General features: G+C 41.5%; 1 protein-coding gene across 2 annotated transcripts in view; it reads left to right on the top strand.

Annotated features, from left to right (window-relative positions):
• The first annotated feature begins 10,177 nt into the window (after window positions 1-10,177).
• psmg2 (proteasome (prosome, macropain) assembly chaperone 2) overlaps window positions 10,178-20,417 on the top strand; it is a 13,399-nt gene continuing 3,159 nt past the window's right edge. Inside the window, exons 1-5 of one of the 2 annotated variants that reach the window (XM_034298501.2) lie at window positions 10,178-10,365; window positions 16,362-16,533; window positions 17,386-17,444; window positions 18,431-18,549; window positions 18,752-18,940. In XM_034298501.2, coding sequence (XP_034154392.1) covers window positions 10,309-10,365; window positions 16,362-16,533; window positions 17,386-17,444; window positions 18,431-18,549; window positions 18,752-18,940 — 596 coding nt within the window. In that variant the 5' untranslated portion in view covers window positions 10,178-10,308. The remainder of the gene's footprint in view (window positions 10,366-16,361; window positions 16,534-17,385; window positions 17,445-18,430; window positions 18,550-18,751; window positions 18,941-20,417) is intronic. The other variant, XM_034298502.2, reaches the window with a different exon arrangement.

A 20,417-nucleotide genomic window follows, 5' to 3' on the forward strand; every position in this document is an offset into this window, starting at 1 on the left:
TCATGGCTCTTGAAGGCCCTGAGGCAGGGAGTATATGCTGAGTCAGGTGGCTGTGAGTGTGTGTGTGTGGGTGTGTGTGTGTGTGATGATGGGGTCTGCACCCAGTACACACCCCACACCACACACACACACATTTACACACCACTACATGACCTTGACGTGAATGCAATGCCATGCGATATGATCCTGATGCTGGTATTTTGCATAATGTTTTGCATGCACAGAGATGAAGTGAATCAGTAATGTGATGAAATCAGACCAGTGTCCGATTAAAACAACAACAACAACAACAACACTATCATTAAAGGTCAATAAAACAGCCTCAAAGCCGTTTTTATGAATAAATGAGAGACAAAGTCCTGCATCACAGTTCACAAGGTTCACTGGGTCAAAGTTCACCTGGAGGATGACCGCTGCACAAATCTATACACATCTATCTATCTATCTATCTATCTATCTATCTATCTATCTGTCTGTCTGTCTGTCTGTCTGTCTGTCTGTCTATCTGTCTGTCTATCTGTCTGTCTGTCTGTCTATCTATCTATCTATCTATCTGTCTATCTATCTATCTATGTAGCTGTCTGTCTATCTGTCTGTCTGTCTGTCTGTCTATCTATGTATCTGTCTGTCTGTCTGTCTGTCTGTCTATCTATCTATCTATCTATCTATCTGTCTATCTATCTATCTATCTATCTATCTGTCTATCTGTCTATCTATCTATCTATCTATTTAACTATGTATGTATGTATGCTTCAATCTATCTATCTATCTATCTATCTATAACTTTTTCTAAAGCTAGTGAGTTAATCAGAAATGGAATAATGCACTATTCTGTGTGAAAATGAATCAGTCGTGTGATTGACGTGTTTCGCGCTCGGCTTCGTTCTCAGATTAAATTAGCAAAGCGAGCTAACTGTATTAGCTACTTCCTGTCCTCTCAGCAGAGACGCCGCTGATCTCTGCTGCTTCCTTCCCGGCTTTATTTTCCTTCCTACACATTTGAAGAAGTCATATATGACAGGAGAAGATGAAACCTCGCTTATAAACGGGGGCTGATTGCAGGTACGCAGTAAAGTTGTGAGTGGGGAACTGGAGAAACGTCGGACCACAGGAAGTTCTGAGGAACCGTTAGAGAAAGACTGGATGTGTTGCTTTACACCATTTTGTATTTTTATTAAGAAAGTCTCATTTCGCATATGGGTTGCTGAAATCGTGGCTCCGTGTCGCACACGTACGTAGAAAATGAACGCTCGCTTTGTCGCTTGATGTTTATGATAGCACTGTTGCCGTGGTTTACCGTCATACTGAAATATCGTAACACTCTTGCCGTCACTTTAGCGAGTAGAAAAGCACAGCAGGTCCACGAGCTCCTTTCATCAGATAAGCCGAGCTTTAGCTCTCTCTGATTAAGCGTTACCTAACCGTCCATCCAGCACTGGCCAGGCACGCGGCCCACGGCTATTTCAGTCAGAGGTGAGAGCAAACACTCAGCGCTCTGTGTGTGTGTGTGTGTGTGTGTGTGTTTGTCCTTTGCTCAATTTGCTCCCAAGAAAAGGTTAACGACTTATCTCGAGCAGCGCTGTCCCTCCATGTACCATGTGAGATCTGCAAAGTCAGCAACACCTCAGAGTGAGAAGAGAAATAAAATAAAGTTTAGCATTTTAATATAAAACTTGACCAGGTGCTTAATGATATTAATTTAAAATAAATAAATAAATGTGAATAATCCTGCCCCTCTTTACGTAGGATTTACATCCAGACTTATTCACTAGAATTATTCCTTCTCAGCCAGCACAGGTGTCCAAACAGAATAAAGAAACAAGCGCAAGACAAAAAGGAGAAGAAAGAAAATCGTGGAAGAAGGGAAAAATGTAAATTAATTCAGTTTTAAAAAAGAAACAAAGAGGTGAGCAGTGAGAAGATAGCAGAGTGTTACACAAACACTGCTGTGGAGATCAAAATGAGGAAAAATTTGAAAATAAAAACAACACAAGCAATAAAATCAGATTAATTAATTTCACACACACAATATCATAAACAGTTAGTTAAGACGATAAATCAGGATTTTCTCATAACTGTAACTTTTATTTATTTATTTATTTTCAAAGCTGAAAGCTAATTTTAACAAACATGCTAAAAAGTAATAGAGGGTAATACAAAAAAAAAAAACTACAAAAGTCAAAACTACAAAAAAAAAATCATTAAAATACTCAATTTCTAAACTTCTGTTTTCAATGTTTTAAATGTGGATCACTTTTATTAATTTTATTCATTTATTTTTTTCTTAAAACCCACGAACAATACCACCACCACCATGCTTCAGTATAAGGATATATTAGCGAACAATATAATAAATACATCTTATTTTATTAATATAATAAAATACTTATTAAATATTAAAGCTATTCTTAAGAGAGGAAAAGAAAGAGACAGTAAATAAATAAATAAATAAATAAATAAATAAACAGAAAAAACATGTTAATTAAAGTGTTAATGAGAGATGATATATTTAATTCAGAATCTTTTTAATAAAATAAATACTTGTTAGCAATACATATAATAAATACATATTATTTTATAAATATAATAAAACTTATTAAATATTAAAGCTGTTGTTAAGAGAGGGAAAGAAAAAAAAGAGAAAATAAATAAATAAATAAATAAATGTGTTAATTAAAGTGTTAATCAGAGGCAATATGTTTAAATCAGAATCTATTTAATAAAATAAAAATAAAATACATAAAAATAATAAAATAAAAATAAAATAAAAACTTCTTTGAACATGTTTGTGCACATCTACATGAAATATTAAAACCAAATTTGTAATTTTTATTTTTCTTTGATTTTCAGTAACACAACAATGATTCCAGGATCTCAAGGCAGCGTGTGCAACATTCACTAACATCATAATAATAAATAAATAAATAAATAAATATAGTACAATAGTATGTGGAGAAATCCAGGTAGGAACAGGGCATATCAGAGAATGAAATATAATAATAATAATAATAATAATAATAATAATAATAATAAAGGTAGAATAGAACATGGAGAAAAACAGTCATTTGTCTTCGTTAAGAAAGTCGAGAAAAAGCGAGATCTGTGATGGAGATCAAGTTTTTCTAAGCAGCATCCTGACTAGTCCACATTCTGACACATGGTACCTGTGTTTTTTATTATTATATATAACAATTTTTTAGCCAGAAAAGCACAAAAGTTGTAATTTAATTATTATTATTATTATTATTATCATTACTATTGTTGTTATTAATAATTGTATTTTATTATTAACTGTTTTTATAATACATATTTATATACTCTTATGTAAAATGCCTTGAGAGGCCTTTTTAAAGGCATTATATAAAATAAAGTTTATTATTATTATTATTATTATTATTATTAAAAGTTCACGCTCATCATCACCGTCAAGCTTTACAACAACAGTACAGTTTAAGAGATATCCAATCAGAGACAAAAAAACCCAGTTTGACAACAGAACAAGAATAAAAAAAAGTAAAAGAAGAAAAATGCTAAGCGATAAAAACTGCGTCATTTGAAATAAACACCTCAGTTTCTAGCACCTCAGAGTTTTGAAACCGTTACAGCACTTTTCAGAGTTTCACAATAAAATGAGGTGAATTACAGCCTGAGTGTCTCGTTCCACCCAGTGCTACAATAAACCACCTACAAACCACCCACGCTAGCATGCTAACCAACGTTAACTCTTCGTGGTGTTATAAGATAAAAGAAGGCCCTTTTGTGTAGCAAATAAAATGCTAAGCGCTTAGCTACAGAATTAACAGCATCGATTTCAGCTGGTTTATTTTATAACGAAATGAAGATTCTCTACAGATCTGATCTCACTGTCATGTCTTTAGTTATCTCAGGAGTCTCTTTTAATGTTTGATTTATTCTATAATCACACACACACACACAGACATACACACACACACACACACGCACACACACACACACACACCCCTATAGTGGATAAAAGCTATGAAAAGCTGTTAGTTTGCATCACAGTGGAGAAAGTGTAAATGCAAATGAATCACAAATAATCGCCGCAAATGTTTCCGTGATGGAATGCAGTTAAATGGCAGACGCACTTCATCATCAGTCGCCACGCCGTCTTGTGTTTTTCTGTTTTTTTAAAAATACTGGAGTTTTCATTATTATCTGATGTGTTTATGAACAACACTCAGAGCGTTACTACGATTCACACACATTCGTTTTTGTATTGTAATTGTATGTTTACAGATGTAGGTACTACGTCCACTGAAAAGAAATTTAAAGCAAAATCCTAAAGCTAATTAATACTAAGTATAGTTAGTTAGTTAGTTAGTTAGTTAGTTAGCTAAGAGATAAGTGATCATCCTAAAAACATTAAGACAGTAAATCTGGACATTACTACTTCCAGATTATTATTCAACACAACTCTAGTGAACAAATGATAGCTAATATAGCGAGAGCTAGGATTAGCATAGATTTTTAATACTAGTTAACATTAAAATATGTAATACTAGTTAAATATTGACTAGCTCTAGCTAATATATTGAGAACTAATGCTAGCTAACATATAGAGAGTAAACACTAGCTGTCATGTAGAGCGTAAATAAAAGTGTGTGACGGTGCGTTTGGGTAAAAATTCGACAGACTTTGTGAGAGAGAGATTGTTAAAATATGTAATAATTATATGTTTATATATATGTAATATGTTATATTATTATTATATTTATATGTTAATATGTAATATTAATGTTATAATTGTGTAAAATTTGATTTTAAAAATAAAACACTAGATGTATTAAATGGAAAACAAACATGAAGACAGGTTCATTAGAGAAAGCGAGGCTTCGAGCCAGCAGCAGCTCTCAGAACTCCTGGAGCTTAAAGGATTAGACAGTGTGTGTGTGTGTGTGTGTGTGTGTGTGTGTGTGTGTGTGTACAGACAGCTTGTAGCTATTCAGAAACAGAACATGAGATGGTTAGCGCCTCTTAGCAGCTCAGAGACGAGGACATCCCCGGGCTCCCTGAGAGAGTAAACACAACTCATGTGTCAATCACTAAAACCACACACGGCCATGTGACACCACGTTTAAAAATTTACATAATTATATTAATCATTTACTCTTCGTTAAAAGTTTTTATATCCAAACAGACCTGAACTCATAAGCTTCTGGTTACTAGCGCACACTGGAGCTATGAAGCTAATGTTACTAATGTAATGGACGTCAGTGCTGATGGTTTAGGATAGACAGCTAGGTATTGGGGCGGCCATTTTGGACAAAAGCAGCTCCATCCACTCTCCCCCAGGCCACGCCCCTTTTCAACATGTCTCAATGTCCCTTTGAAATGTCTTCAGAGCTGTAATTTCATTCTGTATGTTGATGCATTTCCTTTTGAGAGTGACGGCGTAGTGAAGAGTTTGAGTGATTTATAGATCAGGCCACGCCCACACCTGCACCCAATCTAAACAAATTTAACCGTAGCTTAGCTTAACTAAATATGGAGAAGATGGTGAAGAGTTTAACGAGAGCTTTTGATTGGCTGTGGAGGATTTCTCACCGCCGCCTTCACCCGCGCCTGTCCACTTTACCCGGGACCGTATCCTAGACGATGAGACGCCGTGTGTTTTTGGAGTTGTGGTGTTATGTGTTTGCGTCGGGGTCTCGGAGTTGAGCGTCAGCGGTGCAGATGGTGACGGAGATGATATTATGAAATGATATTACTGACTCTGAATTTCTACTCAGTTGGAAAAAGGAAGAGTGGTAGTGGTAGCTCATTGGTTAAGATGTTGGACTGATCGGAAGGTCGTGAGTTCGAATCCCGGCACTGCCAAGCTGCCACTGCTGGGCCCTCGAGCAAGGCCCTCAACTGCTCAGTTGTTGAAATGAGAAAACTGTAAGTCGATCTGGATAAAGGCGTCTGCCAAATGCCATATATGTAAAGAAGCACGGCTGAAAACACACCCACAGGTCGGTGCAGGATCACAGCACACATCAGCCACTGCACAAGTCACGTGATCACGAACACCTGAATCACGTTTCTGCACAATAAGCACTAGTATATAAGTCACGTTTGTATAGCAATCTTTGTCTCGTATCTGTTGTGAGTAGCGTCATTGTACGTTGTCGTATCCATGCCGTGTGTATTTCATGCTTGTCTAGTTTATGTTTGTGTTTGTTACGTAGTCCTAGTCTTTGTTCACGTGCGTTTCACTTTAAATAAAATACTCCGCACTCGCATCCGTCTCTAAACACCGTAACATCATGAACCATGTTTATTGCTTGTAGAGCAAGACACGCCCCTGGGGGGGAGGGGCATAGATGCTTCTAGAGAGCATATAATTGGACAAACACAGCACTAATACAGGATAAGTCACTAAACTGAAAAATTGATTGGCATCATTCAATATAAAATTAAAATAAAAGAATATCTCCAGACCTATTTTTTTGTGTTGTGTATTGTATCAGTGTCCATAACACCACAAGACAAAAAACTCTGAATCACTGATTTTGACTTCAGGGTGAAATCAGTTGCTATAAATCAGAGAGGGAACAGTCAGATGTGTGGGCGTGATTTATTTTCACACAGCAGCGCTTTTTTCCTCGGAAGTCGTGATCTTTGTAGAAATGATCCTGCTTTGTTTGTGTGTGTGAAGTTAAACCGGTTCGTTCAGAAGCCGAGTTCAGACAACATCCACGCTGAAATCTAACACCAGCTGAGATCGTGATCTTCTCCTCAGATGTAGCGTGAGGAATCTCAGTGCTTTCTCATACAACGTTTTCTATTTTTCATGAATACGTTAGGAGCAGTTCCAGCGTTATGGATGTGATGTTTGCGCTCACATTGACTAATAAAATGTCTCTTATTGCGTGTGTGTTGTCACTGAAATGCTTGAGGGCAATACAGACAAATCTCAAAAGCTCACGTATAGATTTACGTGTTTCAAATACACAGTGGTTTATGAGAGTTAATGATGTGGCATCAGACAGACGAATTTTTTCCTCCCTAATTTATTCATGGCCAATTCCCACCCATCAGGCATCTCACCCCTATCACATGACAACCAGAGAGGGCGAAGGCTATCATGTGTTTCCTCTGAGGCACGTAAAGCCAGCTGACCACATCTTTTTGACATGCAATGTCAGAGGGTGGAGTAACACACTCGCAGGAGAGCGCTATCCACCCACTTCTGCATGCATGAGCTCACAGACACCTGTGATTGGCTAGTGTCTCTGTGATTGATAGGGAAGCGAGAGTAAGCCCCTCCCACCCTGAGAGCACAGCCAATGCCTGTGGGTGGGAATTGGTCATGACTAAATTAGGGAATCAAATCCTAAACAAAAAAAAAGCACAGAGTTTGTAGAAAAAGTGTCCACCACAAAAGTTTGTCTGTTTGATGTGCAAAAGTCTTGGCGCCCTATTTTTTTTTTACTACAAACTTTGTTATAGATGTTTATTTTCTGACTTTTCAGATAAAAACATAATGAAGGCTGCTGGGTTTCGCTGCAGAAATAAGAAGCGAGTCGACAGTCAAAGTCTCCAGAAGAACTGTGGCTGCTTCTGCAAGATGCTCAGTAACACTTCCAGTTCATTTCCTTAGAAAACTGCACACACTGCACCTCACATACTGTTTATTTATTTAAAGTGAAGGATCGTCACATTAAATACTGACTTTGTTTCATTTATTACTGTTTACTGCTCTTTATAGGATTTTTTAAATGTAGAAGCATTTAATTTCATTATTTTTGAAGGCATCTTTGCTCTACAGCATTTCTTTGCATGTGCCTAAGACTTTTGCACAGAACTGTATATAAATATAAATATATATATAAATATAAATATATATATATATAGTAGAAACTGTGATAGATGTGATCGTTTGAAGTGCTTTCCCAGGCTGACGCACATATCTCAGGGATGATGTGAGCAAGTTGGGACACTTTCAACTCAAAACCAAACACAACACACACATTAGACGAGGTTGCTTGTTGCGTATTTTGGCTCAGATCCCAGAATGCCTGAAAAACATAAAACATGTGACCTTTATTAAAGGAGCAGACAAATTACACTGGCTGGACAGTTCACTCTGTTATTACCCATAATGCACCACAGAGCACAGTGATTTCTTTCAGTAAACAATGTCAATAAAACAAATGTCTTATCCATGAGTGCGTTCATTTAATACGGTCCATTAAGAGCCACACACACACACACACACACACACACACACACACACATACATACACACACACACACACACACCCTGAATCATCATGCTGACATTTTAAAGAGTCTCTCTGTGACATCAGGGGTCAGAAAGCAACAGAGAGAAGAAACATTTCAACACACACTGCAGAATTAATGGTGTGTGTGTGTGTGTGTGTGTGTGTGTGTGTGTGTGTGTGTGTGTGTGTGTGTGTGCGTGTGTGTGTTTGTGGGGGGGGGGGGGGTGCACACTCTGAAATAACAATAACTGCACACTGGATGACTCACGGCTCTGAAAACATTTTCTTTTGTGTGTCTTCAAAGAGTGGATGAGACAAAAAAAAATAGAAAAAACATCAAAGGTGACTGCAGTAGCCAGTGCAGGACAACAAGCAAAGGAATAAAAAACAACAACAACAACAATAATAATAATAATAATAATAATAATAATAATAATAATAATAATGCTGCAGACAGTGTGTTGTGTCTCTGAGATGTATATTTTATATTTTTATTTATATTAGTACGTCTCTTCTGCAGTTATATAAGGAATGAGAATGAGAGCGTGTGTAATTATTAAAACAGCTGTAAAAAACCTCAGAGTTCTGTCCTAACCTGCTGAAGTGGTGGAATATAAGCACACACACACACACACACACACACACACACAAAGGATCCAAAACATTAGAGGATGCAGAAGAGAATCACAGTGAGAAAACACACTGAGAACACTGGTTTTAGACAAACAGACAGACAGACAAACAGACAGACAAACAAACAAAAAGACAGACAAACAAACAGACAGAGAAACAGACAGACAGAAAGACAGACAGACAGACAGACAGACAGACAGACAAACAGAAAGACAAAGAGAAACAGACAGACAGAAAGACAGACAGACAGACAGACAGATTAACAGACAGACAAACAGATAAACAAACAGACAAACAAACAGACAAACAAACAAAAAGAGAAACAGACAAACAAACAGAAAGACAGACAGACACATACATACATACATAAACAAATAAATACCTAAACAATCAAACAAATATATACCTAAACAAAAAATAAACAACACACAAACAAACAAACATATACCTAAACAAACAATTATATTTAAAAAGCAAAAAGAGAACTGCACAGCCACAATAGCTAACATTTCAGAGCTAACATTTAATCTAATCTACTTTATGTTTCATGAATAAATAAATGAAACCCTGTGGGGTCACGGTGGCTTAGTGGTTAGTGCGTTTGCTGCACACCTCCAGGGCTGGAGGTTCGATTCTTGCCTCACAAGTTGTCCTCGTGCTTCAGGGGTTTCCTCTGGGTGTTCCGGTTTCCTCCCCAAGTCCAAAGACATGCACTGTACACTGATTAGCATCTCCAAATTGTCTATAGTGAATGAATGGGTGTGTGTTTAAAAAAACTAACCCAGCATGAACAAGCAAGCAAATAAATAAATAATCTAGAAGGAAAGAAATGTGTAAATGTGATTCTTTATACACTTTAACATTTTGACACCTGGACAACTTTAATCGTCCAAGCGAACTTTAAAATGTCAAGACGTCGAACCTTATTAATGAGTCTGAAATGCTGTTTTACTTTTATTCTCCAAAGGGTTAAGTTTCCAATTTTTCTGTTTCTTTCTAGTAACAATGTTTATATCTAACACATGTTAAGTGAATTAAAGTGATTGAATGTGAAGCAGGACTTTAATTTTGTCATATTTTTCTCTTTCACGCGACTCAAAGCCAACTGCCTGTTCAAAATTCAAACCAATCCGTAACCTAAACCTTTCTACCTACAGATTTGTCCTCAATTATTAAAATAAGCATCTATACAAATATTTACGCATTATTGTTTGTAATAGATACGTTAATTTGTATGTTATATGTATTTTTTCTTTTTCGGATTATTATTTTGATCAGGCAGGCAGAAGGACGACCCACACCGGTAAGGGGCCTTTCTGTGACTTCTGTGAGAATCAGTGATTCCGGGTTCAAATGTGAAACTAAAACACACCGGTTATAAATCATTCAGCTTTTCTGCCCTCGGTTTTTTATTTAACAGTGAATAAAGAGATAAATAGCCATGTTTGTGTCGGCGGAAGCGCGAGCTCCGTGTTTTAAAGGCTTTACTTTAATCACGGTGAGTTTCAACTGAAATAAAGACGCGTGTTTTTGTACTTTCTCACACACTGCATGTCGCTGTGTAACGGTGTAGTGGTGGTGGTGTAGTAGTGGTATAATGGTGGTGTAGTGGCGGTGTAGTGGTGGTGTAATGGTGGTATAATGATGGTGTAGTAGTGGTGGTGGTGTAATGGTGGTGTAATGATGGTGTAGTGGCGGTGTAGTGGTGTAGTAGTAGTGGTGGTGTAATGATGGTGTAGTGGTGGTGATAGTGTAATGATGGTGTAGTGGTGGTGGTGGTGTAATGGTGGTGTAATGATGGTGTAGTGGTGGTGTAGTGGTGGTGTAATGGTGGTGTAGTGGTGGTGTAATGATGGTGTAGTGGTGGTGTAGTGGTGGTGGTGGTGTAATGATGGTGTAGTGGTGGTGTAATGATGGTGTAGTGGCGGTGTAGTGGTGGTGTAATGATGGTGTAGTGGCGGTGTAGTGGTGGTGTAATGATGGTGTAATGGTGGTGTAGTGGTGGTGTAGTGGTGGTGTAATGATGGTGTAGTGGTGGTGTAGTGGTGGTGTAATGATGGTGTAGTGGTAGTGTGGTGGTGTAGTAGTGGTGGCGGTGTAATGATGTAGTGTAGTGTAGTGGTGGTGGTGGTGTAATGATGGTGTAGTGGTGGTGTAATGATGGTGTAGTGGTGGTGTAATGATGGTGTAGTGGCGGTGTAATGACGGTGTGGTGGTGGTGTAATGACGGTGTGGTGGTGGTGGTGTAGTGGTTGTGTAATGATGGTGTAGTGGTGGTGGTGTAGTGGCGGTGTAATGATGGTGTAATGGCGGTATAATGATTGTGTAATGGCGGTGTAATGGTGGTGTAATGATGGTGTAGTGGCGGTGTAATGGCGGTGTAATGGTGGTGGTGTAATGATGGTGTAATGGCGGTGTAATGATGGTGTAATGATGGTGTAGTGGTGGTGTAATGATGGTGTAATGGTGGTGTCATGGCGGTGTAATGATGGTGTAATGGCGGTGTAATGATGGTGTAATGGCGGTGTAATGGCGGTGTAATGATGGTGTAATGGCGGTGTAATGGCAGTGTAATGATGGTGTAATGGCGGTGTAGTGGCGGTGTAGTGGTGGTGGTGTAATGGCGGTGTGATGATGGTGTAATGGCGGTGTAGTGGCGGTGTAGTGGTGGTGGTGTAATGGCGGTGTAATGATGGTGTAATGGCGGTGTAGTGGTGGTGGTGTAATGGCGGTGTAATGATGGTGTAATGGCGGTGTAATGGCGGTGTAATGGCGGTGTAATGACGGTGTAATGGCGGTGTAATGGCGGTGTAATGATGGTGTAATGGCGGTGTAATGGCGGTGTAATGGCGGTGTAATGATGTTGTAATGGCGGTGTAATGATGTTGTAATGGCGGTGTAATGATGGTGTAATGGCGGTGTAATGATGGTGTAATGATGGTGTGGTGGTGGTGTAGTGGTGGTGTAATGATGGTGTAATGGCGGTATAATGATTGTGTAATGATGGTGTGGTGGTGGTGTAGTGGTGGTGTAATGATGGTGTAATGGCGGTGTAATGATGGTGTAATGATGGTGTAGTGGTGGTGTAATGGCGGTGTAATGATGGTGTAATGGTGGTGTAATGATGGTGTAATGGCGGTGTAATGATGGTGTAATGGCGGTGTAATGGTGGTGTAATGATGGTGTAATGGCGGTGTAATGATGGTGTAATGGCGGTGTAATGGCGGTGTAATGGTGGTGGTGTAATGATGGTGTAATGGCGGTGTAATGATGGTGTAATGATGGTGTAGTGGTGGTGTAATGATGGTGTAATGGTGGTGTAATGGCGGTGTAATGATGGTGTAATGGCGGTGTAATGATGGTGTAATGGCGGTGTAATGGCAGTGTAATGATGGTGTAATGGCGGTGTAGTGGCGGTGTAGTGGTGGTGGTGTAATGGCGGTGTGATGATGGTGTAATGGCGGTGTAGTGGTGGTGTAGTGGTGGTGGTGTAATGGCGGTGTAATGATGGTGTAATGGCGGTGTAGTGGTGGTGGTGTAATGGTGGTGTAATGATGGTGTAATGGCGGTGTAATGATGGTGTAATGGTGGTGTAATGGCGGTGTAATGGCGGTGTAATGATGGTATAATGGCGGTGTAATGGCGGTGTAATGGTGGTGTAATGGCGGTGTAATGGCGGTGTAATGATGGTGTAATGGCGGTGTAATGGCGGTGTAATGATGGTGTAATGGCGGTGTAATGGCGGTGTAATGGCGGTGTAATGGCGGTGTAATGGCGGTGTAATGATGGTGTAATGGCGGTGTAATGATGGTGTAATGGCGGTGTAATGATGGTGTAATGATGGTGTGGTGGTGGTGTAGTGGTGGTGTAATGATGGTGTAATGGCGGTATAATGATTGTGTAATGATGGTGTGGTGGTGGTGTAGTGGTGGTGTAATGATGGTGTAATGGCGGTGTAATGATGGTGTAATGATGGTGTAGTGGTGGTGTAATGGCGGTGTAATGATGGTGTAATGGTGGTGTAATGATGGTGTAATGGCGGTGTAATGATGGTGTAATGGCGGTGTAATGATGGTGTAATGGCGGTGTAATGGTGGTGTAATGATGGTGTAATGGCGGTGTAATGATGGTGTAGTGGCGGTGTAGTGGTGGTGGTGTAATGGCGGTGTGATGATGGTGTAATGGCGGTGTAGTGGTGGTGTAGTGGTGGTGGTGTAATGGCGGTGTAATGATGGTGTAATGGCGGTGTAGTGGTGGTGGTGTAATGGCGGTGTAATGATGGTGTAATGGCGGTGTAATGATGGTGTAATGGTGGTGTAATGGTGGTGTAATGACGGTGTAATGGTGGTGTAATGGCGGTGTAATGGCGGTGTAATGGTGGTGTAATGGCGGTGTAATGGCGGTGTAATGGCGGTGTAATGACGGTGTAATGGCGGTGTAATGATGGTGTAATGGCGGTGTAATGATGGTGTAATGGCGGTGTAATGGCGGTGTAATGGCGGTGTAATGGCGGTGTAATGGTGGTGTAATGGCGGTGTAATGATGGTGTAATGATGGTGTAATGGCGGTGTAATGATGGTATAGTGGTGGTGGTGTAATGGCGGTGTAATGGCGGTGTAATGATGGTGTAATGGTGGTGTAATGGCGGTGTAATGATGGTGTAATGGTGGTGTAATGGAGGTGTAATGGTGGTGTAATGGAGGTGTAATGGCGGTGTAATGATGGTGTAATGGCGGTGTAATGGCGGTGTAATGATGGTGTAATGGCGGTGTAATGATGGTGTAATGGCGGTGTAATGATGGTGTAATGGCGGTATAATGATTGTGTAATGGCGGTGTAATGGTGGTGTAATGATGGTGTAGTGGCGGTGTAATGGCGGTGTAATGGTGGTGGTGTAATGATGGTGTAATGGCGGTGTAATGATGGTGTAATGATGGTGTAGTGGTGGTGTAATGATGGTGTAATGGTGGTGTCATGGCGGTGTAATGATGGTGTAATGGCGGTGTAATGATGGTGTAATGATGGTGTAATGGCGGTGTAATGGCGGTGTAATGATGGTGTAATGGCGGTGTAATGGCAGTGTAATGATGGTGTAATGGCGGTGTAGTGGCGGTGTAGTGGTGGTGGTGTAATGGCGGTGTGATGATGGTGTAATGGCGGTGTAGTGGCGGTGTAGTGGTGGTGGTGTAATGGCGGTGTAATGATGGTGTAATGGCGGTGTAGTGGTGGTGGTGTAATGGCGGTGTAATGATGGTGTAATGGCGGTGTAATGGCGGTGTAATGGTGGTGTAATGGCGGTGTAATGGCGGTGTAATGATGGTGTAATGGCGGTGTAATGGCGGTGTAATGATGGTGTAATGGCGGTGTAATGGCGGTGTAATGATGGTGTAATGGCGGTGTAATGGCGGTGTAATGGCGGTGTAATGATGGTGTAATGGCGGTGTAATGATGGTGTAATGGCGGTGTAATGATGGTGTAATGATGGTGTGGTGGTGGTGTAGTGGTGGTGTAATGATGGTGTAATGGCGGTATAATGATTGTGTAATGATGGTGTGGTGGTGGTGTAGTGGTGGTGTAATGATGGTGTAATGGCGGTGTAATGATGGTGTAATGATGGTGTAGTGGTGGTGTAATGGCGGTGTAATGATGGTGTAATGGTGGTGTAATGATGGTGTAATGGCGGTGTAATGATGGTGTAATGGCGGTGTAATGATGGTGTAATGGCGGTGTAATGGTGGTGTAATGATGGTGTAATGGCGGTGTAATGATGGTGTAGTGGCGGTGTAGTGGTGGTGGTGTAATGGCGGTGTGATGATGGTGTAATGGCGGTGTAGTGGTGGTGTAGTGGTGGTGGTGTAATGGCGGTGTAATGATGGTGTAATGGCGGTGTAGTGGTGGTGGTGTAATGGCGGTGTAATGATGGTGTAATGGCGGTGTAATGATGGTGTAATGGTGGTGTAATGGTGGTGTAATGACGGTGTAATGGTGGTGTAATGGCGGTGTAATGGCGGTGTAATGGTGGTGTAATGGCGGTGTAATGGCGGTGTAATGGCGGTGTAATGATGGTGTAATGGCGGTGTAATGATGGTGTAATGGCGGTGTAATGGCGGTGTAATGGCGGTGTAATGGCGGTGTAATGGTGGTGTAATGGCGGTGTAATGATGGTGTAATGATGGTGTAATGGCGGTGTAATGATGGTATAGTGGTGGTGGTGTAATGGCGGTGTAATGGCGGTGTAATGATGGTGTAATGGTGGTGTAATGGCGGTGTAATGATGGTGTAATGGTGGTGTAATGGAGGTGTAATGGCGGTGTAATGATGGTGTAATGGCGGTGTAATGGCGGTGTAATGGCGGTGTAATGGCGGTGTAATGATGTTGTGATGGCGGTGTAATGATGGTATAATGTCGGTGTAATGGCGGTGTAGTGGTGGTGGTGTAATGGTGGTGTAATGGCGGTGTAATGGCGGTGTAATGATGGTGTAATGGCGGTGTAATGATGGTATAATGGCGGTGTAATGGCGGTGTAATGATGGTGTAATGGCGGTGTAATGATGGTGTGATGGCGGTGTGATGGCGGTGTAATGATGGTATAATGTCGGTGTAATGGCGGTGTAATGATGGTGTAATGGTGGTGTAATGATGATGGTGTAATGGCGGTGTAGTGGTGGTGGTGTAATGGCGGTGTAATGGCGGTGTAATGATGGTGTAATGATGGTGTAATGGTGGTGTAATGATGGTGGAATGGCGGTGTAATGGTGGTATAATGATGGTGTAATGGCGGTGTGATGGTGATGGTGTAATGGCGGTATAATGGCGGTGTAATGGCGGTGTAATGGCGGTGTAATGGCGGTGTAATGATGGTGTAGTGGTGTAATGGCGGTGTAATGATGGTGTAATGGCGGTGTAATGATGGTGTAGTGGTGGTGGTGTAATGGCGGTGTAATGGCGGTGTAATGGTGGTGTAATGATGGTGTAATGATGGTGTAATGATGGTGTAATGATGGTGTGATGGCGGTGTAATGATGGTGTAATGATGGTGTAATGGCGGTGTAATGATGGTGTAATGGCGGTGTAATGATGGTGTAATGGCGGTGTAATGGCGGTGTAATGGCGGTGTAATGATGGTGTAATGATGGTGTAATGGCGGTGTAATGATGGTGTAATGGCGGTGTAATGATGGTGTGATGATGGTGTAATGGCGGTGTAATGGCGGTGTAATGATGGTGTAATGGCGGTGTAATGGCGGTGTAATGGCGGTGTAATGATGGTGTAATGGCGGTGTAATGGCGGTGTAATGATGGTGTAATGGCGGTGTAATGATGGTGTAATGGCGGTGTAATGGCGGTGTAATGGCGGTGTAATGATGGTGTAATGGCGGTGTAATGGCGGTGTAATGATGGTGTAATGATGGTGTAATGGCGGTGTAATGATGGTGTAATGGCGGTGTAATGGCGGTGTAATGATGGTGTAATGGCGGTGTAATTGTTTTTCAGCCCGCGGTGTCGGTGGGGAACGTGGGACAGCTGGCCGCGGATCTGATCATCTCCACACTGGACATGGTGAGAGCCGGACACTTCCACACGGACTGTCTGATCCCAATGGCGGGAAATAATCCGTACAGCAGCGGCGAGGAGGACGCGGCTCTGCTCAGCACTAACGCTGAAGGTCAGATCAAACACTCACAGATATCACACAGCTCACAGATATCACACGGCGTTTCAGGGAAAGCAGGTAGAATAAAATAGAATTGAATAGAATGACACTGAATTTAAAAAATGGACTACAATAGAAAAAAATAGAATCACATGGAAGGCAGTTGAATAGAAAATGGAATGAAAAGAAATAGAAAAGAAGGTACAGAAAATACAACAGAATAGAAATGCAATAGAATGGAATAGAATTGAAGTACTCTACTTCATCACTTCATACAACGGGAAACATACAATTCCATAGTCACCCATGTTATTTTGTGCCCTAGGTAGTGCACTTATGTATTGTGCACTTCTAAGTGCCCTATATAGGGTTAAAAATGATTGGCACTACACCCTATTTAGTGCACTAACTGCTCATTTAGGATACAGCTCATGAAATAACACCTATATAGCCTAAGTAGTGCACATGAAGTAGTGGAGTACCCTTACCCGCACTACCTAGGGCACTACATCACACACTATAAAGAGTATATATAGTGCGCACTACATAGTGCCATAGAGTTCCGTATTTACCATCCAAGTGCACTACATAGGGCACTAAAATAACGTACAGTGTAACTAACAATACGAGGTCTAGTGATTGTGAAGTGCACTATGTAGTGCTCTGTGTAGTAGGGAGCTGAGTGTTTAACTAGCACCCTATCATACATCAACACAAGAATAATAGAAGAGATTATTTCGTACCCTATGTAGTGCACTTGTATAGGGGACTAGGAGCCATTTGGGAGTTCTCCCCCTTTTGCGTATTGTTTTCCTGCTGAATGTTTAATGTTGAATGTTTTGTAAATGTTTTTCTCCTCTGTAGTTTACTGCCGCAGTGACTTGCAGTTGGCCGTGCTGCAGATACGGACGCCCATCTTACCGGTCAGTCTGATCCCCTCGCTAACACCCGCGCTCGCCCTGATACGCTATCGTTTCCATAGTAACAGCTCAGGCACAGCGGACACTCCGCGTGAACAGATTCAAAAACGTGTGAAGTTTTCTGTAAGGAGAAATGTGTTTGTTTAACATTTATGGAAGGAGTCTCCAGTGTCAGAGGTAAAGCTTTTCAGGACAGTAGTTTACGCTTCTTTGCGGTTGCTTGGTAACATGCGTAACAAGCTGCGTTTTTTTGTCTTATTAACTTCAAGAGAGAGACAATAAAGAGAGGCTGATGAGGGAGCGACTGTTTATAGCTGCTATAGCGTAAGTGACAACAGGAACTAACCTGTATCACACAGCATTAAATGTAAACAGATATAAAAAATGACGTGTCGTTGCTAACATAAACTCCACTTCCTGTCTCTAAGATTCAGATTAGAATTGTTTCCATGGCAACGCACACACCTGCTTAACGGTTCTACAGGTTTGTAGATAATAATAGCGAATAGTTGAATAGATTTTTTTTTGCCGCTGTGTGTGTTTATAACGTGTTCTGGAAACTTTTTCGCAAGTAAGAAGCTTGTAATTGAACTTAGCAACTTTTGATTTTAATTTTAAAATGGACTTAATTCGAATAAAAATTTTAGCAGCAAAACAAATTCAAACGCACCATGGGGTGGGTGAGTGGGCGGGACCCCAAATCGTTTCTTGACTGCTGATTGGCTGAAATGGCAGCGACTGAATCTGTGCTTGTTTGTGTATAATGAAGGCTGAATTTGAAATGTCAGCAGATTTTCTTTTATTTATTTAAAGGTTAATTTCAGTTTTAAAGCCGTAATACAAACTGGACTGAATTTTCTGCTTAATTTCAAGAATAAAGAAGAAAAAATTCTGATATAAATCCAGTGGAAGGATCATCCCTCCTCACCGCCATGTTGTATAATGAGTATGTCTCTGAACCGATGTTTATTTTGATGTTTCTGTTCCAGACGAAGATGAAATCTTTCCGTAAGACGCTGGTGTCCTGGATTAAGACTAGCGGATTTTCCAGGACGGTGCTGCTGTCCAGCTGTCACGCCCACCACCGAGATGACCAGCAGCTCCTCAGGTACAAACCAACGTCCATTCTAAAAATGTATATTTTTAAATATCATTCATTATAAAGTTCTGTTTATAACATGGTTCTGTAAGAACAGACTCGAATTCTCTTAATGTCTCAAAATATCCGTCTTCATTAAAGAAGCCGTTTGGCCAAAATGGTGCTAATGACCTGCCTTTATTATATTTTTTTTCTTGTTGCTGTGGTGAAGCAGCTCTCCTCTGAGATACCTGCTCACTCCAGCTCTGCGGGGGGACACGGAGGGGACGGAGGGGACGCTGCAAAGCTTGGGATGGAGGGAGATGGAGAGAGTGAGCGCTTTCCCTGGAGTTACTGATTCAGACAGACAGCGTCTCTACATCCCGGGAGGAGGCATCACTAAAGCACTCTACAACGACTGGTACTGATCATCAGAGACGTGGTGATGTAGATTGGAGTGACGTAGATCGGAGTGACGCTAACGACCAGAGACGCGGTGATGTAGATTGGATTGACGCTAACGACCAGAGACGCGGTGACGTAGATCGGAGTGACGTAGATCAGAGTGACGTAGATCGGAGTGACGCTAACGACCAGAGACGTGGTGATTTAGATCGGAGTGACGTAGATTGGAGTGACATAGATCGGAGTGATGTAGACGCGGTGATGTAGATTGGATTGACGCTAACGACCAGAGACGCGGTGACGTAGATCGGAGTGACGTAGATCAGAGTGACGTAGATCGGAGTGACGCTAACGACCAGAGACGTGGTGATTTAGATCGGAGTGACGTAGATCGGAGTGACATAGATCGGAGTGACGCTAACGACCAGAGACGCGGTGATTTAGATCGGAGTGACGTAGATCGGAGTGATGTAGATCGGAGTGATGTAGATTGGAGTGACGCTAACGACCAGAGACACGGTGATTTAGATCGGAGTGACGTAGATCGGAGTGACGCTAACGACCAGAGACGCGGTGATTTAGATCGGAGTGACATAGATCGGAGTGACATAGATCGGAGTGACGTAGATCGGAGTGACGCTAACGACCAGAGACGCGGTGACGTAGATCGGAGTGATGTAGATCGGAGTGATGTAGATCGGAGTGACGCTAACGACCAGAGACGCGGTGATTTAGATCGGAGTGATGTAGATCGGAGTGACGCTAACGACCAGAGACGCGGTGATTTAGATCGGAGTGACGTAGATCGGAGTGACGTAGATCGGAGTGACGCTAACGACCAGAGACGCTGTGATTTAGATCGGAGTGACGCAGATCGGAGTGACGCTAACGACCAGAGACGCGGTGATTTAGATCGGAGTGACGTAGATCGGAGTGACGTAGATCGGAGTGACGCTAACGACCAGAGACGCTGTGATTTAGATCGGAGTGACGCAGATCGGAGTGACGCTAACGACCAGAGACGCGGTGATTTAGATCGGAGTGATGTAGATCGGAGTGACGCTAACGACCAGAGACGCGGTGATTTAGATCGGAGTGACGTAGATCGGAGTGACGTAGATCGGATTGATGCTGACGAACAGAGATGCGGTGATGTAGATCAGAGTGACATTGATGACATCACTATTGTGTTTATTAACACATTTACACCTGAGTTTTATAAACGCAAGACGATGACCATAAACACATGTACAGTAACTATACACACGTTAATTACAGCTCAGCTTTACAAATATATAGCTTTCATCCTGTCTCTGTCTGTCTATCTTTCTATTCATCTGTTTATCTAGCTGTAGGTCTCTCTGTCTCTCTCTCCCTCTCTCTGTCTCTCTATGTATCTTTGTCTGTATCTATTGTTCTGCCTTTTTGTCTCTTTGTCTGTCTGTTTACCAGATACAGTCTTCTCTACCTGCATCTCTCTCTCTCTCAGTCTA

This window comes from Pangasianodon hypophthalmus, chromosome 23 (genome assembly GCF_027358585.1).
Source record: "Pangasianodon hypophthalmus isolate fPanHyp1 chromosome 23, fPanHyp1.pri, whole genome shotgun sequence".
In the NCBI taxonomy this organism is placed as follows: Eukaryota; Metazoa; Chordata; class Actinopteri; order Siluriformes; family Pangasiidae; genus Pangasianodon; species Pangasianodon hypophthalmus.